This window comes from Corylus avellana, chromosome 5 (genome assembly GCF_965113065.1).
Source record: "Corylus avellana chromosome 5, dhCorAvel1.hap1.2, whole genome shotgun sequence".
NCBI lineage: Eukaryota > Viridiplantae > Streptophyta > Magnoliopsida > Fagales > Betulaceae > Corylus > Corylus avellana.
The window spans coordinates 19,652,078-19,671,822 of NC_142494.1; the positions used below are offsets into that span (position 1 = coordinate 19,652,078).

Here is a 19,745-nt window from a genome sequence, read left to right on the forward strand (position 1 = left end):
ACTATTCAAATAAAAAAATAACTACAAACTAATTTTATTTTTATTTTTTCATACCATATATATATATATATATTAATCAAATTTTGCTAAAAAAAACAAGGCCAGAAAGGCCAATACCAAAAAGAGCCATGTTGAAGGTTTAACCTAGAGGTAGGGTACAGACGTACAGTAAATAAAAGGAAAGCAGGAGATATGCTTTTCTTCATTCTACCCACTATCTCCCACCATCTCTTCTCTCTCTGCATTTTTTTTTTTTTTTTTTTTTTTTGAAAAAATCAAGATGACATGGTGAAAGAGATGGTGAGGAGATGATGGGTAGAATGCAGTGTAGCATTCCTCGGAAAGAAGTAAAAATATGGCACAGTTTTAACTGCAAACTTTCGAACAGATAAAAAGATAACACCATATCCAAAAAGTACCATGGATGAAGCTGATGCCATAGCACTGAAGCCTCAGAGCTCAGAGTGCAGAATCTAGGCATATAAAATCTTTGGGAAAATTCCAGTACCGCCCATGGGGAATACTCCCATGTGTACCTCTACATTCAAACAAAAGGCTACAATTTCGCCACGACTACATTTTTGACCTCATGTCCTCTACGCACACTAACTTTTAACAACTGCCACACGAATTAATGAGTAATGTTATGTATTTTTTTTTTTTTTTTTTTTTTTAAATTTTTCTAAAGTTGACGTGGCTTTTAAAATTATCATTAGATTAATATTTAAGTATGATTCATTTAAAATTTAATGGTGATTTTAACATCCACATCAGCTTCAGAATGATTTTAGAATGATAAAAAGATAATATCTAGCATTACACACTAACTTTTAACAATTGCCACACGAACTAATGAGCAATGCTAGGTATTATCTTTTTATCATTTTAAAATATTCTTAAAACTGATGTGGCTTTCAAAATTACCATTGCATCAATATTCAAGTATGATTCATCTAAAATTTAATAGTGATTTTAAAAATTACATCAGCTTTAAAGGAATTTTAGGAGAATAAAAAGATGACGTCTAGCATTACTCTGAACTAATATATATATATAAAGAAGAGGCTACACTATTGGCATGATTTCCTTTTGTTATAGTTTATTTATCATTTCTACTCATAATCTTTTGCTTGATAAATATTAGGTGGCATGCAATTTGCATTTCAATCTCGACATCATCACATTTTTTTTTTTTAATATATTGATTTGTAATACTCATCTTACTTACTTATTATTATTATTATATGTTTAGAATAGTGTAAAAATTACATCTCGTTTGTGGTCGAATCAAAACTAATTTGTTCGTGCTCCTCGTCAACATTTTCTAGTTTGTTGGACACGTGGGTATTTCGAAAGAAACCGAAGGATATTTTCGACCATAATGTACAAGTGGAAGCAGCATGTTTCAGGGAACAGCACGGAAAGTGGCCGCAGAGGATAAAGAATTGTCTCCGACACGTTTTAAAGCGGCACCAATCGCAACACACAGAGTTTGGCAACACGTGGTTCCGGAGTTTGCCTTTTGTCCGAACTCTTGACTCGCACACACATATTCGGGGAGAGAGAGACGGCTCCGACGATCATCGACGAATAAAGTCAGATTCCGGCGGAAAATGACGGAAGAGAGTTCAGAGGACTGGCTTCCGCCGGGTTGGACCGTGGAGGTGCGAGTGAGAAAGCATGGTAAAAGAGATAAGGTAAAAAAAAAAAAAGAGCATAATTTTGACTCATAAGTTTACTGCTTTTTCTCTCATTTCAAGCTTATAGTTTCAGAAATGTGCAAGATCTTCTATATCAGTTTACTGTTGGGAGTATTTATTTTAGCTTTTCTCTGATTAGTTTCCTTTTATGGATTTTAAAGGGCGTTTTTTGTGCTTTAAAAATGGTGGTTGTTAGAGTTGGTTGGTGTTTCTTTGCGATGCCAAAATTACTGGCTCGTTTGTTAAAATTTTTGTTGTGTTAAAATAAATCAAACCCAAAACACTCCTAAAAACACAAAAATAGTTTTCACATCAGAACAGTTATTCAAACCATTTTTTAAATAAAAAAAAAAAAAAACCCACAAAATACATTAACAAACAGAGCTACTATCATTCCTCCAATTGTGTGTAGAATGGTAGATATGAACTAAAGGTTACATGGAAAAGCATGCTGTCAGATTAGTGTATTTTCAAGGAATTCTGTGTTATTTGGAGATTATGAAAGCAAAATGATGGAAAATTTTGCTGCATTTGTTGTGAATTGTGATGGCGGGATGCATCATGCATAACCAGCTCAATGCAACATCAACAATAGAGATTATAGAGCTGTGTGCACAATTATAGTAAGATAAAAGAACACTGATGTTCTTATGCTGCAAGCATAATGATGTGGAAGGTTATCAATTAGCTTTTTAGGATATGATTTTCCCAGATGCTGGATAGGACCTTAGAGAGATTGCTGTTAGGTGGTGGAGGGAATCAAAATGCAGAACACAAATTTGTGCTGTGGTGGTTTTGGAAAAGGGTTTCCTTAAGAGAAATATTTTGAAAGGGTTTCCAACTTGCTTCTAATGTGTTCTTTCTACCATTTCCTGAATATTTCTTTATGCAACTGGGAAGCCATGCAATCTTTGACTGAGTGCCTTTACTGGTTCTGTTGTATACTGGGGGAGTTTAATTTGATTGTTTTGAGGAATCCTATGATATTTGCAAGGACAAATTTTTCTTCCAATGTGAGTATTCACAAAATATTCAGGGGTTATGTATTCCTTGAAGATATCTGTTTACAACAATGGTCACTACGCTGCATAGTTGCATTGGAGTGGGATATACACAATACACATTGGATATCTTTGTCCCATTGTTGTTGGAGATAGTGCTTATATGAAGATTTGGTGGTGGGTAGAGGATTTTTGTGTGTTGGCTTGTCATGCAAATCGCATCCCCCACCCCTTCCTCGTGAAGTGCAACTGCTTTAGTTTGTAAGAAAAGTTATGCAAATTGTATAGGAGATCCAATACAACCTAAACTCCTTTCAGTTGAACTTAATAAAACTATATCACTTAGCTCACATGCTTTTTCATCCCCAAAAGTCGCTAGGAAACTAGGATGAAATTGAATACCTTATGTTCTTTTGTTTCCTGTGTTTTCCTGGCCACCCAAAAAAATGTATTTGACAACATTTTCTATTCAAGAAATATGCAAGGTTCTAAAGCATTAGGAAGCCTCTTTGACATAACAGCTGTATTTTGGCCTAAGTTTCATGGACCCATTTTTAAAAGTTATTGTTATTGTTATGCTTAAGCTTTCAAAAATTCCTTAGTAGCATGTATTCAGTGCAACTTCATATGTATTTGCATTCTGCAGTAGTATTTAGTGTTGGCATAGACCTTTTAGCATGTTATCCTCCTTGAGTTCTGATTATTCAATGAATGAAGACGCCCACCCAGAGAAAAGATCATTTAGGATGCAGGAGCTCTGGTTTATCGTCTAGCAAGATGATCTAATTCAGATTTATATTCCCATTTGTGCTTATTGCAGTATTACTTTGCTCCCTCAAGTGGACTGAGATTCAATTCCAGGGCAGAGGTGTCTCGCTATCTCAACACTCAAGAAGTTTGCAATTCTAAACCAGAACAGAAGATACAAGACGCGCAAGAAGTCTGCAATGCTAAACCAGAACAGAAGATAAAAGACACTCAAGAAGTCTGCAATCCTAAACCAGAACAGAAGATAAAAGACACCCTCAAGCGATCTGCAAAAAATGTCTGTTGAGTGTTAATACAATCTGCTCTTTATGATATTGTTTATTCTTATGATCTAATATTAATCTGATTTTATTAATTTGGAGATGAAAACTTTGATTATTCAAGCAATCTAGGTTGTAGTTGAGAAAGCTATAGCAGAAGGTTTACCTCCAGGATGGATCAAAGAAATCAGAGTAACAAAAAAGGGTCATAAGATCAGAAGAGATCCGGTATTCAATCTCTAATTCATTTTTCTGGTATTTTAATATGTTTGTCTGATTTTTATTTTTCACCATACTTTTCAGTCATTTAATTGCAAATCTTCTGTGTCTTTTTCATGTGTCAGCTCACATCTTGCTAGTTTCTTGATATGTTTGACTTATCATCTGTAATTTGCAAATTGTTTGTGCCCTAGATATTAGTTGCGGAGCCACAGAAAATTATATATCTTTAATCAATATTTGATATCTGCAGTTCTACACTGATCCTGTCAGTGGGTATATATTCCACTCTATGAAGGACGCACTTCGCTATGTTGAAACTGGGGAATTAGGAAGGCTTGCATCCAAGCCGAAGGACAATGGCAGCACTGATGTGGAGTTGGAAGATGATAATATTGCTGTAAGTCCACTCATGATTGAATTCACCAAGTTTATATCTATATCTTTTTCACTTGGTTAAATTTCTTTATCAACTGCAGTATCTTTCTTTCTGTTGTGACGTTGCATGAATAGCATTAGAGAAGAAAGAGAAGATTCGTTTCACTTACGCAGCCTACCTCACACATCTTATTACATAGGTTTTGAAAAATACGACGACAAAAACACCCACATACCCTAACAAACTCTTCCAACACTCCCCCTTAGGGTTGGAGCATATCATATAAACCCATTTTACCACAAATAAATTCTAATCAGTTATGACTTAAAGATTTTGTAAACATGTCAACTAATTGGTTTTCAAACTTCACGAATGGTGTAGATATATCTCCATTGAGTATTTTGTCTTTGATGAAATGACCATCAACATCAATATGTTTGGTCCTTTCATGAAAAATTCGAACCATCATGATTAAACATAACATTATAAACCCATTTGCAACCAACATTTTGTTTATTGGGCGGTAACAGAACCAGCTCCCATGTAAGGTCTTCATTTTCAATTTCATAGATTGCCTCCATTTAGAGTCAAATATCGCATCCTGCACTGTCTTTGGGATAGAAACACTAGAGAAATGGGAAACAAAGCAAGAAAGTGACAGGGACAAAGACCTACTAGATATAAACTAAACGATAGGATGTTAGGTAGTACAAGAACGTTTACCTCTCCGAAAAGCAATAGGTAAGAAGTCAGATGCAGGTGGGGACATTGGATCTGTAGACGAAGGATGATGGTGGGGGTGTAGGAGCTAATGGTCGAAGGCGACATGTAGGAGAGGGGCAAGCGAGTGAGGAGGCAACAAGACTGGAGGAGAAAGAGAGATAGACTCAGACAGGTCGGAACAAGCACTAGTATGAGTGTGACATCAGGCTCAAGAGTAGAATTACCCAAAGTAGGACCAAGAAAATAAGGGATAGATTCAATAAATGTGACGTTGGCGCTAGTGAAGTAGTGTTGAAGAACAAGACTATAGAAATGATATCCCTTTTGGGTTGTGGAATAATCAAGAAAGACACATTTAGTACTGCAAGGCCCAAGCTTATAATTTCCAGGACCCAAATTATGAACATAGCAAACACACCCAAAAGCCTTCAGTGGCAAGGAGAACGAGGATGAAGAAGGAAATAAGAGAGAATGAGGAGAGGCAGCATCTAAGACTGAGGAGGTTATTCGATTAATGAGATAACAAACAAACAGTGAGAACATCACTCCAAAATTGTTTGGGACATGCATATGAAATAAGAGAGCATGTACAACATCCAATAAATGATGATTCTTGCGTTTAGCCACATTATTTTGTTGTGGAGTGTGAGCACATGAGGTTTGATGGATAGTACCTTTTTTAGACAGTTAAGAAGCAAAAATCTAGATGTATATTCCTTGGCATTATCAAATGTAAGATAAAGATTTTCTGAGAAATTAAATCTTAACCATATTGCAGAAAATTTGGAAAATACAAAATAAATCAGAACAATTTTTCATTAAAAAAACCAAATCATACAAGAAAAATCATCCGGGCACACAATAGTGGAATTTATTGGTTGCTATATTAATTGGGACCCATACATTAGAATGAACGGAACTCAAAAGGACTCAAAACCCTACAAACAACTCTTTACTAAAAGGAGACAATGATGTTTACTAAGCTGACAAGCTTCGCAATGCACAAACAACTCATGAAGAAGACTAGGGATTAGATGCTTCAATGTAGAAAGTGAGGGATGACCAAGATTACAATGCCATTGAAGAGCAGAGACTAAGGACTGCAAAGTGCAAGGGGGAGATGTAGGTGCAAGATCCAGATAATATAATCCACCAATTTCATGCCCCATACCAAGCAACCTCCTTGTCTTGTCTTGAGATCTTGAAAAATGGACAAAGGAGGGTAAAAACTAGCAAAACTCTTTTTTTTTTTTTTTTTTTTTTTTTTTTTTTTTTAAATAAAAAAAAAAGACCAAAACTTGCACTTTGCAATAAAATTAGTAAAATTACCAAAACACTTTTTCTTTTTCTTTTTTTCTTTTTTTCTTTTTTTTTATCAAAAAAAAAAAGAAAAAAAAGAGTTTGGGTAATTTTACTAATGGATAACAAATTAAAAAGAAAACCAAGAACACGTCGAATAGACAACAACTCAATATTAGGATTCAAATGTATATCGCCAGAGTTAGCAACTTTGGAGTGGGAAGCATTAGCTAGGGTGACGCTTTGAGGTGAATCAACAAGATGATAATCAGAGAGGGAAGTAGATGAACTAGTCATATGTTCATTTGCTCTAGAATCGAAAATCCATAGGTCGCTAGTGGAGTATAAAAGATTGTGAGATGTAGTACCTGAGTGAGCAAAAGTAGTAGTGGAAGAGAAAGAGACCCGCTTATGGGCTAAGAAATGAGCATATTCATCTTTCGAAATGTCGATTTGATTAGAATCTAGAGTTGGGCTCAAACTAGCAGGTAGTCCAGATGTGGCTAGAGAATTCTCTTGAGAAGAAACCTAATGGGCAAGCCCAAATGGTTTACCTTGTAAATCCCAACAATAATCCATAAAATGATTACTACGACTACAACGAGTGTATTTGTGAGGCTCACGACTTCTAGTTCGACCACCTCATCAAGAATCAAGTCCACCACGAAAACCACGACCACCTCAACAGCCACGGGCAGCAATAAAACCAGAGGGATCGCCATTATGCCAAGAATTCAACCGACAGCTATGATTAGAAAGAGTAGTGTGCTAAATCTGAGAAAAAATATCATGTAGAGATGAGAGTTCTGAACCACCGAAAATTTGCGCACAAACATACTCATACTCGGGTTTCAAGCCAAGAAGAAATTTGAACCACATCTATATCTTGAAGTTGCTTGTCCATAGTCTTAAGGTTAGTGGAGAGTAGCTAATACACGTTTCTCTCCTTATTGATTGCCACAACCTGATTGTAGTACTCATCCACATGCTAAGCACTTGCGAAGCCCAAAATAATGTTTACACCTCAAAAATCCAAGTGATATTCCCACTACCAAAGTACATATATCTGATATGATCCCAAATATTCTTGGCAGTAGAAAGATAGATACACAAGGATCCAGTGTGAGGCTCAGTACTATTCAACATAAGAGAGATAATTTGATGTGTTCCTGGTCCCAAACGCTAGTGGAGCTAGAGTCTGAAGGTTTCCCCGAATGCAAATGATGATACAAACCTTTCCCTCTTAGGAATACCTCCCTTGATCCCACCCAATAGACATAGTTTTTCCCATTGAGTTTCACATAAGACGTAGGAGCATTAGCCATAGGAGCATTAGCCATAGGAGCTGAAGTGATCTTAGGAATACCTCCATTGATCTTGCCCAATTGACATAGTTTTTCCCATTGAGTTTCACGTAAGTCGTAGGAGCATTAGCTATAGGAGCTGAAGTGATCAAATCAGATTTGGTGGCCATAATGTCTAATCCACCACACAGTGTACTAACATCATCAGTTAATCCCAAAAACTGGAATTAGAACCAAGCAAGCAGCAAAGAACCACAAAAACTATCTGGAAAACCCATTGATAGTACTGAATTATGCCAAAAATCACAAGAAACAGATCCATTCCGAATCAAAACAACCAAGAAATTGCATAAATGAACAGAAACTGGTTGGACCCAAACGAAATAACCATAAATTTGACCTGAACCGACTGAAATATGCCTAAACCGAACCAGAACCGGCATAAATACTCATTAACCAGACAAAAATAACCCGAACCGGCATGAATCGGTCGAGAAAACTCAAACCGGCTTGAATCGGAAGAACTGGCTAGATGAGTCGAGCCGGAGTGGGTCAGGCTGAACTGAAGATGGGCTGGACTCGGCCCAACTAAATAAAGGATATCCTATCCTTGGATTAGGAACAACTTGAATTAGGTTATAGATATCCTTATCTTGGATAAGGAACAGTAAGCACCTGCAACAAAATAGCCTTCTTTTTCAGAACTTGCCGGAAATTCGCCAGTTGCTCTCAAACAGTGCCGGCTACCATGACGATTACGGGGAACAAGTAAAACGATGATTAAACCTACGCAATCCACTGGAGACTGAAACTACGGCCACTACCCTTTGCTCCGGCCACCGGAGACAGCACTAACCAACACAGAGAGCATCAACCACACCAACCAACCACCCTACCGGAATTTTCACTGCAGGGAAACACCTAAATCATAGCAGCCACGATCACGGTTCTGTTACATCAAACCACCAACCACAACAAAACCAACAACTGCGATGATGGCATCATCACACCATTGATGATGGTGATCTCAACGCCATCACTCTCCTAACACGGACATATCTCAGTTCTCTTCGATCAGTAGCATGTGTAGATTGGGTGAGAGAAAAGTAAGAAAGGAAAAGAAGGGGGAGAGAAGAAGCAGGGAGAAAAACCAAGGATCACAGGAAAAAATAATTTAACCCTAGGCTTACTTATAAAAAAAAAGGTTTGCATGAAAAGCATTAGAGAGAGAGGAGGCTCGTTTCACTTACATGGCCTACCTCACACATTGTATTATATAGGCTTTAAAAAATACAACAATGACCAAAGAGAAGTGCTACACTTCTCAAATTGTTTTTCCAAAAGTTGGTTTCCAAATGATATGTCACCATCACATGAGATAGTGACACATCATTTGGGAATCAGCTTTTGGAAAAAAAAATTGGGAAGTGTAGCATTTCTCATGATTTTTTTTTTTGATAAGTAAGTAGTTGACTTTATTAAAAGCGTAGGCGCCCCGGAGTACACTGGAAGTATACAAGGAGGATCACCTAACTAGAAAGGGAAAAACGTACAAGGAAATCATTATAGCTAATCGAAACCGGAAAAACAAACGCTACAGTCCAAAGATACAGAGTATGAAAACAATAGGATAAAAAGTCCTCGAAAGACCTCTCCACATCCTCGAAGCACCTATTATTTCTCTCTCTCCATAAACACCAAAAAAAGCAAGTAGGCACCATCTTCCAGACTGTAGCACTCCCCCCCCTTCCTGCAGACCACCAACAAGCTAGCAACTCGAAAACCCGACCAGGCATCACCCATGATAACCCAAAACGGCCAAAAAAGGCACTCCACAAAGCAGACGCCACCTCACAATGAATAAGAAGGTGATCCACCGTCTCCTCACTCTTCTTACACATCCAACATCTGTTTACCACAATCACATTTCTCTTTCTGAGGTTATCTAAGGTCAGAATCTTCCCCCAAGCCGCCGACCACGCAAAAAAAGCTGCCCTTGGAGGAGCTTGTGTCCGCCACACACTCTTCCAGGGGAACCTCCTCCCTTCCGAGCATGCCAAGGATAGAAAGAGAGACTTGACCTTGAAAGTACCTCTTTTGGAAGGGTTCCACCATAATCTATCTTCCGACCCTCTTCTCACTCCTGTAGAATGTAACACCTGGAAAAAAGAGGCAAAGGCCTCCACCTCCCAATCATGAGCCGCCCTCAAGAAACTCACGTTCCACTGGTTGGATCCCCTTAGCATTTCCACGTTATCCGCAACTGAGGCCTCCTTTGCACAAGCAATACTATAAAGGATCGGAAAAGCTATCTTGAGAGCTGAATCTCCACACCACCAATCATGCCAAAAGCTAATCCTAGACCCATCCCCCACCACAAATCTCGTAAAGCCTTTGAAAGTTTCCCACCCTTTCCTAATATTCTTCCATAACCCTACCCCAAGCGTGCCTCCAGGCTCAACTGAACACCATCCTCCCCATAAACTTCCAAACTTCGCATCTATCACAACTCTCCACCAAGCATCTCTTTCCGACCCATAACGCCACAACCATTTCCCTAAAAGAGCGCGGTTGAAGACCAATAAATTCCTGATCCCCAACCCTCCCTCCTTGATCGGAGTGCAAACCTGCGACCACTTCACCAAGTGGTATTTGAACTCTTCGCCTATCCCTCCCCAAAGAAAATTGCGTTGAAGCTTCTCAATGCGCTTAGCAACACTCACCGGAATAGGGAAAAGAGACAAGTAATAAGTGGGCATGTTAGCAAGAGTGCTCTTAATAAGGGTGACCCTACCCCCTTTCGACAAAAACACCCTTTTCCAGCTGGCCAACCGGTATTCAATCTTCTCGATCACTCCATCCCAAATATGCTTGGACCTACAAGAGCCTCCCAACGGGAGACCAAGGTACTTCACTGGCAAAGTAGCTGCCTCACACCCTAAAATGCCGGCTAACGAAGCCACTTGCTCCACATTCCCCACCGGGATAAGCATCGATTTAGCCAAATTAACCTTCAATCCGGAAACAGCTTCAAACAACAAGAACAAACTCCGCAAGTAGCGTAACTGGGCAGGCCTAGCATTGCAGAAAATCAAGGTGTCGTCGGCAAAAAGAAGGTGGGAGACTGTAGTGTTGCCAACTTTGAAGCCTTCTAACAACCCCCTATGAACCGCCGCCGAAATCATCCTACTTAGGACCTCCATCACAAACACAAACAGCAAAGGAGAGAGAGGATCCCCTTGTCTCAAACCCCTGGAGCTACTAAAAAAACCTTTAGGAGAACCATTTACCAGAATCGAGAATCGCACCGAGGAAATGCAATGATGAATCCAGGAACACCAAACCCCTCCAAAACCACACCTCCTTAGCAAGTACAACAAGAAGCCCCAATTCACATGATCGTAAGCTTTTTCCAAATCCATTTTGCAAATGACCCCTGGCTCCCCAGATCTCATCCTACTCCCAAGGCATTCATTAGCAATCAAGATGGGATCTAAAATCTGCCGACCTTTGATGAAAGCATTTTGCGACTTGGAGATAATCTTGTCCAACACAACCTTCAATCTATTTGCTAAAACCTTGGCAATAATTTTGTACATACCTCCCACAAGGCTAATCGGGCGGAAATCTTTAAGATTGATGGCACCGGGAATCTTTGGAATAAGCGAAATGAACGAGGCGTTGAGGCTCTTAACAAACATTCCGCCAGCATGGAAAGCATTGAAGACCCTCATAATGTCCTCCCTCACCACATCCCAACAAGCTTGGAAGAACGCCATAGAATACCCATCGGGGCCCGGTGCCTTGTTACCATTCATCTTAAACACGACCTTTCTAACCTCTTCCTCTTCAAAATCTCTCTCCAACCAGCTGGCCTCTCCCTCTGAGATGGAATCCAAGGAAATACCATCTACCAAAGGCCTCCAACTGTGATGTTCAGCAAAGAGCTTTTGGTAGAAATCAACAATGTGCTCACTAATCTCATCCTGATTTGAAGAAAGATTATCCCCAATCATAAGATTCTCTATCGAATTATATCTTTTGTTTGAGTTGGCTATGGAATGAAAAAATTTAGTGCACTTGTCCCCTTCCTTTAACCAACACACCCTAGACTTCTGTCTCCAACTAATCTCCTCCATAAGAGTACACTTCTCTAATTCTCGAACAACCTCGGCCTTCCTCGCTAACTCCTCCTCGTTCAAAGCCCTACTTTCTTCGTGCTCATCAAACACCCGGAGATCCTCAAGAAGAGTCCGCTTATTCCTCTCAATGTTACCAAACACCTCCTCATTCCAAGTCTTCAAATTCAGCTTCAAGGCCTTGAGTTTGCGAGCGAGAACAAAACTCGGCGAACCTTCGAACTCATAAGAATCCCACCATTGTTTCACTAACGCAACAAACCCTTCCTCCTTAAGCCACATATTCTCAAACCTGAATGGCCTTTTCCCCTGGGATACCTCCCCCAACTCTAGCATAATTGGGAAGTGATCCGAACATAGACGTGGAAGCCTCTTCTGCCTCACCCCTGGAAACCAGGCTTCCAGCTCTGGAGAAACAAGAAACCGATCAATCCTAGACCATAGCGGAGGATCTTGAGAGACCGACCAAGTGCAGACACCCCCTCCAAGGGGAAGATCCATAAGCCCTTGTTCAGAAATAAAATCTGAGAAACCCATCATAGCAGAATCCAAACGAGCTCCACCAGATCTTTCACTAGGGAAACGGGTAACATTGAAATCTCCCCCAATACACCATGGCACGTTCCACCAACTAAGAACACCAGCCAACTCATCCCAAAGGAGCCTTCTATCCCTATCAATATTCGGACCATACACCCCTGCAAAAGCCCACTCAGAGAGATCTGCCACGTTCCTGAAAGACACAGCCAGGGTGAACTCCCCTATACAGACATCGATCTTCTCCACCACCCTAGTATCCCACATGATTAAAATACCACCCGAGGCCCCACTAGACTCCAAACAGCACCAATCCACATGATTTCGCCTCCATAAACTGCGAACGATGTTTCTAGACATAGCCTGAATCTTGGTTTCTTGAAGGCAAACAACATCTGCATTCCAGTCCCTAAGCAAATTGCTCACCCTCAAGCGCTTATCCCTCTTATTCAATCCTCTCACATTCCAAGAGATTATGCTTATCTTCATAACACTGCTACGTTCCCCCTCCCTTTCCTGCTTCCCCGAACCGAGCTCCCACTTCTGGCATCATAATTCACTGAACACTCCAAATTCCTCATCTCCCTTTTACCCTTAGTGCCGCTGTTGGAAGTATTTACCATCCCATTATTTCGACGTTCCTCTTCTAGAGAGGTTAACAAAGCTAACAATTGCAGCTTATGACCGGCAAACGAAATCCCCACGATCGGATATATCTCATTGGCACACTGAATAACCCAATCGGAATAACCTGCTGCATAACTGTTCAAAGGCGAAGGCCCATAACTGTTCAAAGGCGAAGGCCCCTCTGTTTCACACGTCTCTGCCCTCCCACCTTCCTTGCTCCTATCATCAACCATGACTTCACCCCCACTACTCTTAGCTACCACTACCTGACCAACCAAACCTGCACACTGGAGTCCACCATTTGAAGGATCATCGTCCCAGACATGCATCCCACCAGTGTACCTTAGTTGCTGCATTTGACCCAATCCCCCACTAGCCTGACCGACAACCTGGGACCCTTCACCGCCATACCAAGGTACCAACTCATTGCCCTCACACACTGTACCTGGCATTACCGGCATCTTCTGGTGCGAAACAGTATCCCCACCGCCCAAAACCACCATCGCCGTTGCTCCGACAGCTCCAGGAATCTCCCCAGACTCGACCCACTCAAGTACCTCATCGGCGGCGACCAAGAATGGCACCTCCGGCGTTGTCTGGCTCGACAGAGGCTCCCCTCCTTCCGAAATCACGACCACCGGAGCACTGCACAAATCGCCGGCCGTCTCTGACTCTCCGGCGGCAACCACCAACGGCCTCTCCGGCTTTGTCTGGCACGGAATCGTCTCCCCCCTGTCCTTAATCACGATCGCCGGCGAGCAACAGTTGTTTCCGGCAAGTATCGGCGCTTCTGTACTGCCAGAAAACTCACCGGGACCGTCACCAGATTCTAACCTCGCCTGAACCGTGGACTCCACTGTCGGAAGCACGCCCTCAACACCAGCCCTCACCGGAACCATCAACGCCGGCCCCTTACCCGCCGAAGCTACCCTCATCGGCTCCTCTGCCGTGGCTGTAGTCACGATCAGCCCGTGGGGATCTGCCAATCCCTCAGCGCGCCCAGACCCATCGACATGGATCGAGCAATCTGGGATATCATCGACACCCATCGAAGCTGTGTGACCACCCTCCGACGATTCCAGCACTCCTTCCGGCTCCGACCTTGCACTCGAGCACTCCCCTATCTCCACAGGACTCTTCCCAAACTCCACTGCCTTGCACTCTTGAATAATCGGGGCCTTACTATTCGGGCCACTAACTAGCCCATTTTCCTTAATGGGCCGAGCATCCTTTTTCCTGAAATAAGTCTTCACGGCTTTCCCAGACTTATCATGATTCCATTTGGGCCTTATCATTAATGCCTTCTTATGCTGGACTGCCCTGAGATTGAAGGCCTTCTTTCTCGCGGATCCACAAACACAAACCTCATCAGCCTTGGGAACAGAAGTCTGACATTCTAGATATTTTATAGCAGCATCCAGCTTCTCCATACCCACGTCAACTTCGCCTTTCAACCTGCTCAACGTCTCCTTAGCATTAATTAGCTCACCCTTCACACGCAAGAAAGACTGCACAGCATGGCATTCGTTCCTCTCCTGTTCCTTCACGTGATCAACTCCAAGATACGCTGCAGTCTGCCTTACCGTGGTATGGAAGCTATTCGCCAGAAAAGAAGAACCGCTCGCCGGAGCCCTGCTTTCATCACCCGAAGACACCCCTACCTTTGGACAGAGCAAACCCGCCGTCCCTGAATAGAAAGTCTTCTTCGGACCCTCCGCAATATCATCAGCAATCCACTCCGGCGTGGTAACCTGTTTCGAGTCCCCCCCTATTCTGGCAGAAACTTGATGTTGCTTATCCCGCTCTGCGGAAGCCTCTTTCAGCCACCTTGGCACCATGGCGATCGGTTCCGAAAAAGAATTAAAACATTCCTCTGCCGGTTGCAGCGACAACCCCACCGCCTCAGCATAACTCCTCCTACCCACCCCTTCCTTAGCCTTGACCCCCTCTCTGACCTCCCTAACACCTCTGGCCTCACAGAGAGAGGACTTTGCTAGTCGGACCTCCATGATAAAACGGTCCCAGCCTTGTCCATGACGACCTTCTGGAATGATAATCGATCCGCATCTACGCCTTCCATCAAACTCTTCTAATGTCAGAAATCGTCCATGTCTGTTGGCGCATTTCTGTGCAATAACCCGTGGGAACCCTGCTCTGGATTGGTCCCAAAACACCTCAGACGTTTCCACCGCCACCAAGTCCTCGACAATGCGCACCAACCACAACAACTCATCCTTCTTCAAAAAAGTGGACTTTTGTATCCTCTTACTTCTTTCAAAGATCCTCACCCCTGAGCTTTTAATCAGTAACTCAAACTTCTTGGACTCCACAGACCACTCTCTTGAATCAGCCATAATCACTAACCAAACAACTAACAAACTAGACTCCCAAACAGATCACACGCGCCACCCTCACGCCTGCACACAGGCGGAGGTGGAAGAGAGAGAAGAGAGAAAAACATGCACACGTTAAGAGCATTCATTCTACCTACTCTCTCCTTTCCCGCCAGCATTTCTCATGATGAAAATACCCACACACTCTTCTAACATTTTCAATTCAACTTTAGGGCTGGTTGGTTCATAGATGGTCGACAGCTATAATAAAATGGTCAGTCTGCCTTGTGAAAGCTGGAACAAAGAATCTTTCTTTTTGTTGAATGAGATTTTGTAAAAATAAAGAAATAACAAGAAGGGTTAATACAAACCCACTAAGGTTACAAAATAGAAAGACCCGAGGAAAAGAGAAGAGCCACACATGCCCATAAAAAATAAAAAAAACCTAATGCCTTTGTGTATACCCACTAAATCTCCTGAACTGATAATTAACCTTGGGTCCCATCTCCAAATTGCCTATTTTGTTATTAACCCTGGGTCTAGGGTTTGTGCCTGTTTTGTTAGAAATGCCTTTGTGTATACCCACTAAATCTCCTGTACTGATAATTAACCCTGGGTCCCATTTCCATTATTTTCTTATGAGATATAGGGTTTGTGCCTGTTTTGTTAGAAATAATGGAAGAGAAAGAAAAAGAGAGGAGGCTAGGTGGACGGCTATTTAAGAAAATTGATAAAAGTTTGTCTTGTCTCCTTTTATGTCCTAGGATTTTGAAATGTTGAGGTGGAGTTAGGAAAAAAAAAGAAAAAAGAAAAAAGAAGATTGGAGGCCATTCTATCATTAGGCATGTAGGGTTATAACAATCTATAGAGTTTTTGAATTTTGTATCATCTTTCTCATAATAATGTGTTTAGGTGGTAAATCTAAAGTTAGAATATGATGTGAACCGTTGATGTGTATATGCTTAAGAACATAAATTGTTTAGAATTAATGCATGCAATACCTATATGGCGGATTATGGGTAATTTTTTTTTTTTTTTTTGAAGAAGAAGATTATGGGTAATTAATGTAGTATGCTTTTAAATTTTAAATTTTGTCTCCCTATAGTTTTGGAGAGCATTATATATCGTTACTTAATGAAATCCCATATGAGAAAATTTTTGAAATAAAATCTTGGAGTACATGGCTGGTGGCTATGTAAAGATTTGGTGCAATAAATTATTAAAATGACACTTGTCAGTAATTTAGATGGACAATTAAGACCAGTTCAAGGATTAAAAAAGATGGATTCACGCCACATGTCGCAATTTTAGCCAACCTCTAATGAGGTTTCGGCTATATATATATACATATGATGTTAGATATTCAAGTATGCCTTATACAATTAAATGCTAAACGTCTCCTTTGTATCCTCCTTATGTCTCTCAAAATTAATGTGGCTTTTAAAATCATCATTAAATCAAAATTCAATAGTGATTTATCACAAATTCAATTGTGATTTTAAAAGTCACATCAATTTTGGGGGGACCTTTAGCATTACTCGCCTTGTAAAGGTCTGAGTATGTGAAATGATAACAATTTGGAGGTTTGTTCATGATTTAGATATCTCTAGTCTTTGGATGTATGTCTTTTTAAGCTTCAACTTTTGTCACATTATTAGCTTTACACGGGAGAACAAATGCACTTATTCAACTTGGTGTCTTTTTTTTTTTTTTTTTGTTTCTATCTTAGTCACTTGCTGTAGCAAAGAAGCAGAAATCAGCGCTCAGCAGCACAAGGGAAGAGATTATCTGTGATCAGAGCTCAAAGTGGGATGTGATGGTAAAGGAGGAACCGATGCTTAAACCTTCCTGTACAGAAGAATGTGTGCCCCTCTCCAAACATACTTCTGATCAGTGTAAGTTTCTGAATTCCCATCTCATTATGAGATTATTTCAGTGCTGTCATATTTTCCTCTTATTATGCTCTTTCCACCCCTCTTCCTTTGGGTGGGGGATGACTTTCAGAGTTCCATGTTTATCATGGTGAAACTTCACAAATTGCTAAAAAAAGAAGACCAAATGAAAATTTGTTAATAACCATTTACTCCAGAAGTGTAAGCTATTTGAGAATAGTGGAATGGTACTTTCAACAAATTACATTAGAATGCGGTTTTTCCAATGTTGCAACTATTTCTTATTTTTTGTTCAAGAAGACATGTTAATGTGTATGGGTAAGTTAGGGCTTCATGGAACGTTTAAGTGGTAAAAAGATTTGCATCCAATTACTGATTATCTACAGGAAATATAGGAAGTTGGTTCATGGGTTTTTGTTGATAATCCTAACTATTAAGATATTGCATCTGATATGCATTCACAATGTCTAGCAGGTAGGCTGGACACTGATTTGAGTAGCTCTAACCTGCCAGAAACCAAGGTTTCAGAGCAGATAGAAGGGAAGAATGATTCTGCTAAAAGTGTGTTTGTTTCTGCTCCTGCGGTTGAATTGCATCCAGCTAATCAATCTTTGAAAAGTAAGGAGACAACGCATGAAAATGAAAAGACCCAAATTGACATGCGCAAATCTAAAAGCAAGAAAGAATATAACTTGCCTCGTCGAGCTTCAAAACGACTTGCTGGCCTTGATATTGATCCAACGCCAGAACTAAAAACTAGTCGAGCTCGCCGATTTGGTAAGCAGCCAGGTGAGGCAGGGGCTAGTACACCTCCGAGTTCTTCCCCTGGTAGTTTGGCTCACTGGGCATCCCTAAAGCCTGCTCAGCTTGAGGCTGGGATGGAAGCAGAGAGTAAATTTGATAGTTCCAAAAACACTAAAGTGTTGGTGGAGTCCATCAATAGCAAACATACATCTGCAGACATGACCACACCAGGAGGGCATGCTGGAAAGATACAAGAAGAGAATAAGGATGAGAAAAAGCCAAAATCCTCTGTTGTTTTGCCTGTGGAGAACCTATCTATCTCAGAAGAACTTTCTGGAAGGATTGGAAAAGGGAATGAAGAAAATGAGAAGCCAGATATTCCTGTCGACCTGCCTTCCATGGATCTATGGTCAGATCCATGCATCCAATTTGCGATAAAAACTCTCACTGGGGAAGGCATTGACCGTCCCAAAAGCACAGAATTGTCGTCGGTATCCAACAATAGCCAGCTTGCTACTGGGGACTTGGCTACTTTAGCTTCTCCAGATAAAACTAAAATGGAGGAAACAGAAAATAAGGGTGACAAGAAGCAAGGATGCTCTGTTGTTTTGCCTGTTCCGGAGGAGCATGCCAGGAAGGTTGAAAATAACTACAGGGACTATGAGAAACCAGGATCACCTCTCAATATGGCTTTTAGTGATTCATGGATGGACCCATGCATAGAATTTGCTGTAAAAACTCTTACTGGTGCTATTCCAGTGGACTGTGTTCTTGATATTCAGGATTCCTTTCATTCACAACAAAGCTCATCACAAACCCAGGCAAGTAGTGGCTTGACTTCATCGACTGTTGGTTATAATAAATTTTGTCAAACCGATTTTTTGGGAAAGAAAATTGACACTCTGGAGATACCCAATTACAGACATCAAGCTCTGGTAGAGCCTGTATTGCCACAAACAGGAAATGTCAGCTTGCAGAATTCAGCTACGACTGTGCTCCGCCGACAAAGTGAAGGCAGAGGCGATCGGTGCCAATAATAGGCAAAACCCACTTGACTTCATTTGTACAGTTTAGAGATTTTGTAGAAGGATATACTTCCAGGACTACAACCTTTTGTTTTCTTGTGCTAATGCCCCACTGCAGTATGATGACTATCTACATGTGATTCTGTGTACTTTTTAAGAAGCTAGGCAATAGTTGTCATTATTGCATACTTTTGTCTCTGGTGTTTGTATTGATAGTAAGCTGGACTCCTTTGTATTGGACACTGTTTAACTATTTTAGTCCTTTAAATGCCACTGAGCTTGTGTTGCTCCTAATTGCTGTCCTTGTTGAAGCTGCAAGTTACCAACCAAACACAGCTCGAGTTTGATAACTAATCTAATTGCTTGAGGGAGGAAGTTTGATGGATAAAGCCCTGCTGGCAATGAATCTTGCTTCCTCCTTTAACTGCAATCCCTTTGCTTAGAAGGAGATTCCATTCACATGCAGCTCTAATGTTTTCACATTTGGACCGCCTCAAAGGTCTCCTGTAGTGTCAACTTTAGAGCACACGCCAACCTGCTAAATGGGCCACTTTCAATAGGATTTTTAGAAGTCATCACTTGTCCTTTTCTTTATTTTGTAACAATTAATAGTAGAAAATACAAAATACAAAAAAAAAAAATACAAAAAATACAAAAAAAAATTGCATTTTATTTTTTATCCTAGTTCTTATTTCTAGGTATTGAAACACTTGAAAAACGCTATTTACTAAAAGGTTGGCATGTTATCGAGGTAGCTAGAAAGAATTTTATTTCAAAAAAAAAAAAAAAAAATAG

At 40.8% G+C, this 19,745-nt stretch overlaps 1 protein-coding gene across 3 annotated transcripts; it reads left to right on the forward strand.

Annotated features, from left to right (window-relative positions):
• Positions 1-1,482: 1,482 nt before the first annotated feature.
• Positions 1,483-19,244, forward strand: MBD13 (methyl-CPG-binding domain protein 13). 3 transcript variants are annotated; one of them, XM_059596437.2, is made up of 7 exons: positions 1,483-1,697; positions 3,522-3,746; positions 3,862-3,957; positions 4,202-4,348; positions 17,019-17,184; positions 17,653-18,746; positions 18,848-19,244. In XM_059596437.2, exons 1-7 carry the CDS (start codon positions 1,614-1,616, stop codon positions 18,935-18,937), a joined length of 1,902 nt encoding a protein of 633 aa, XP_059452420.2. In that variant the 5' UTR covers positions 1,483-1,613; the 3' UTR covers positions 18,938-19,244. The 3 variants fall into 3 exon arrangements, with proteins under 3 accessions (XP_059452420.2, XP_059452418.2, XP_059452419.2); XM_059596435.2 differs by having other exon boundaries at positions 1,484-1,697; positions 17,653-19,244; XM_059596436.2 differs by having other exon boundaries at positions 1,484-1,697; positions 17,656-19,244.
• The last annotated feature ends 501 nt before the right edge of the window (positions 19,245-19,745 follow it).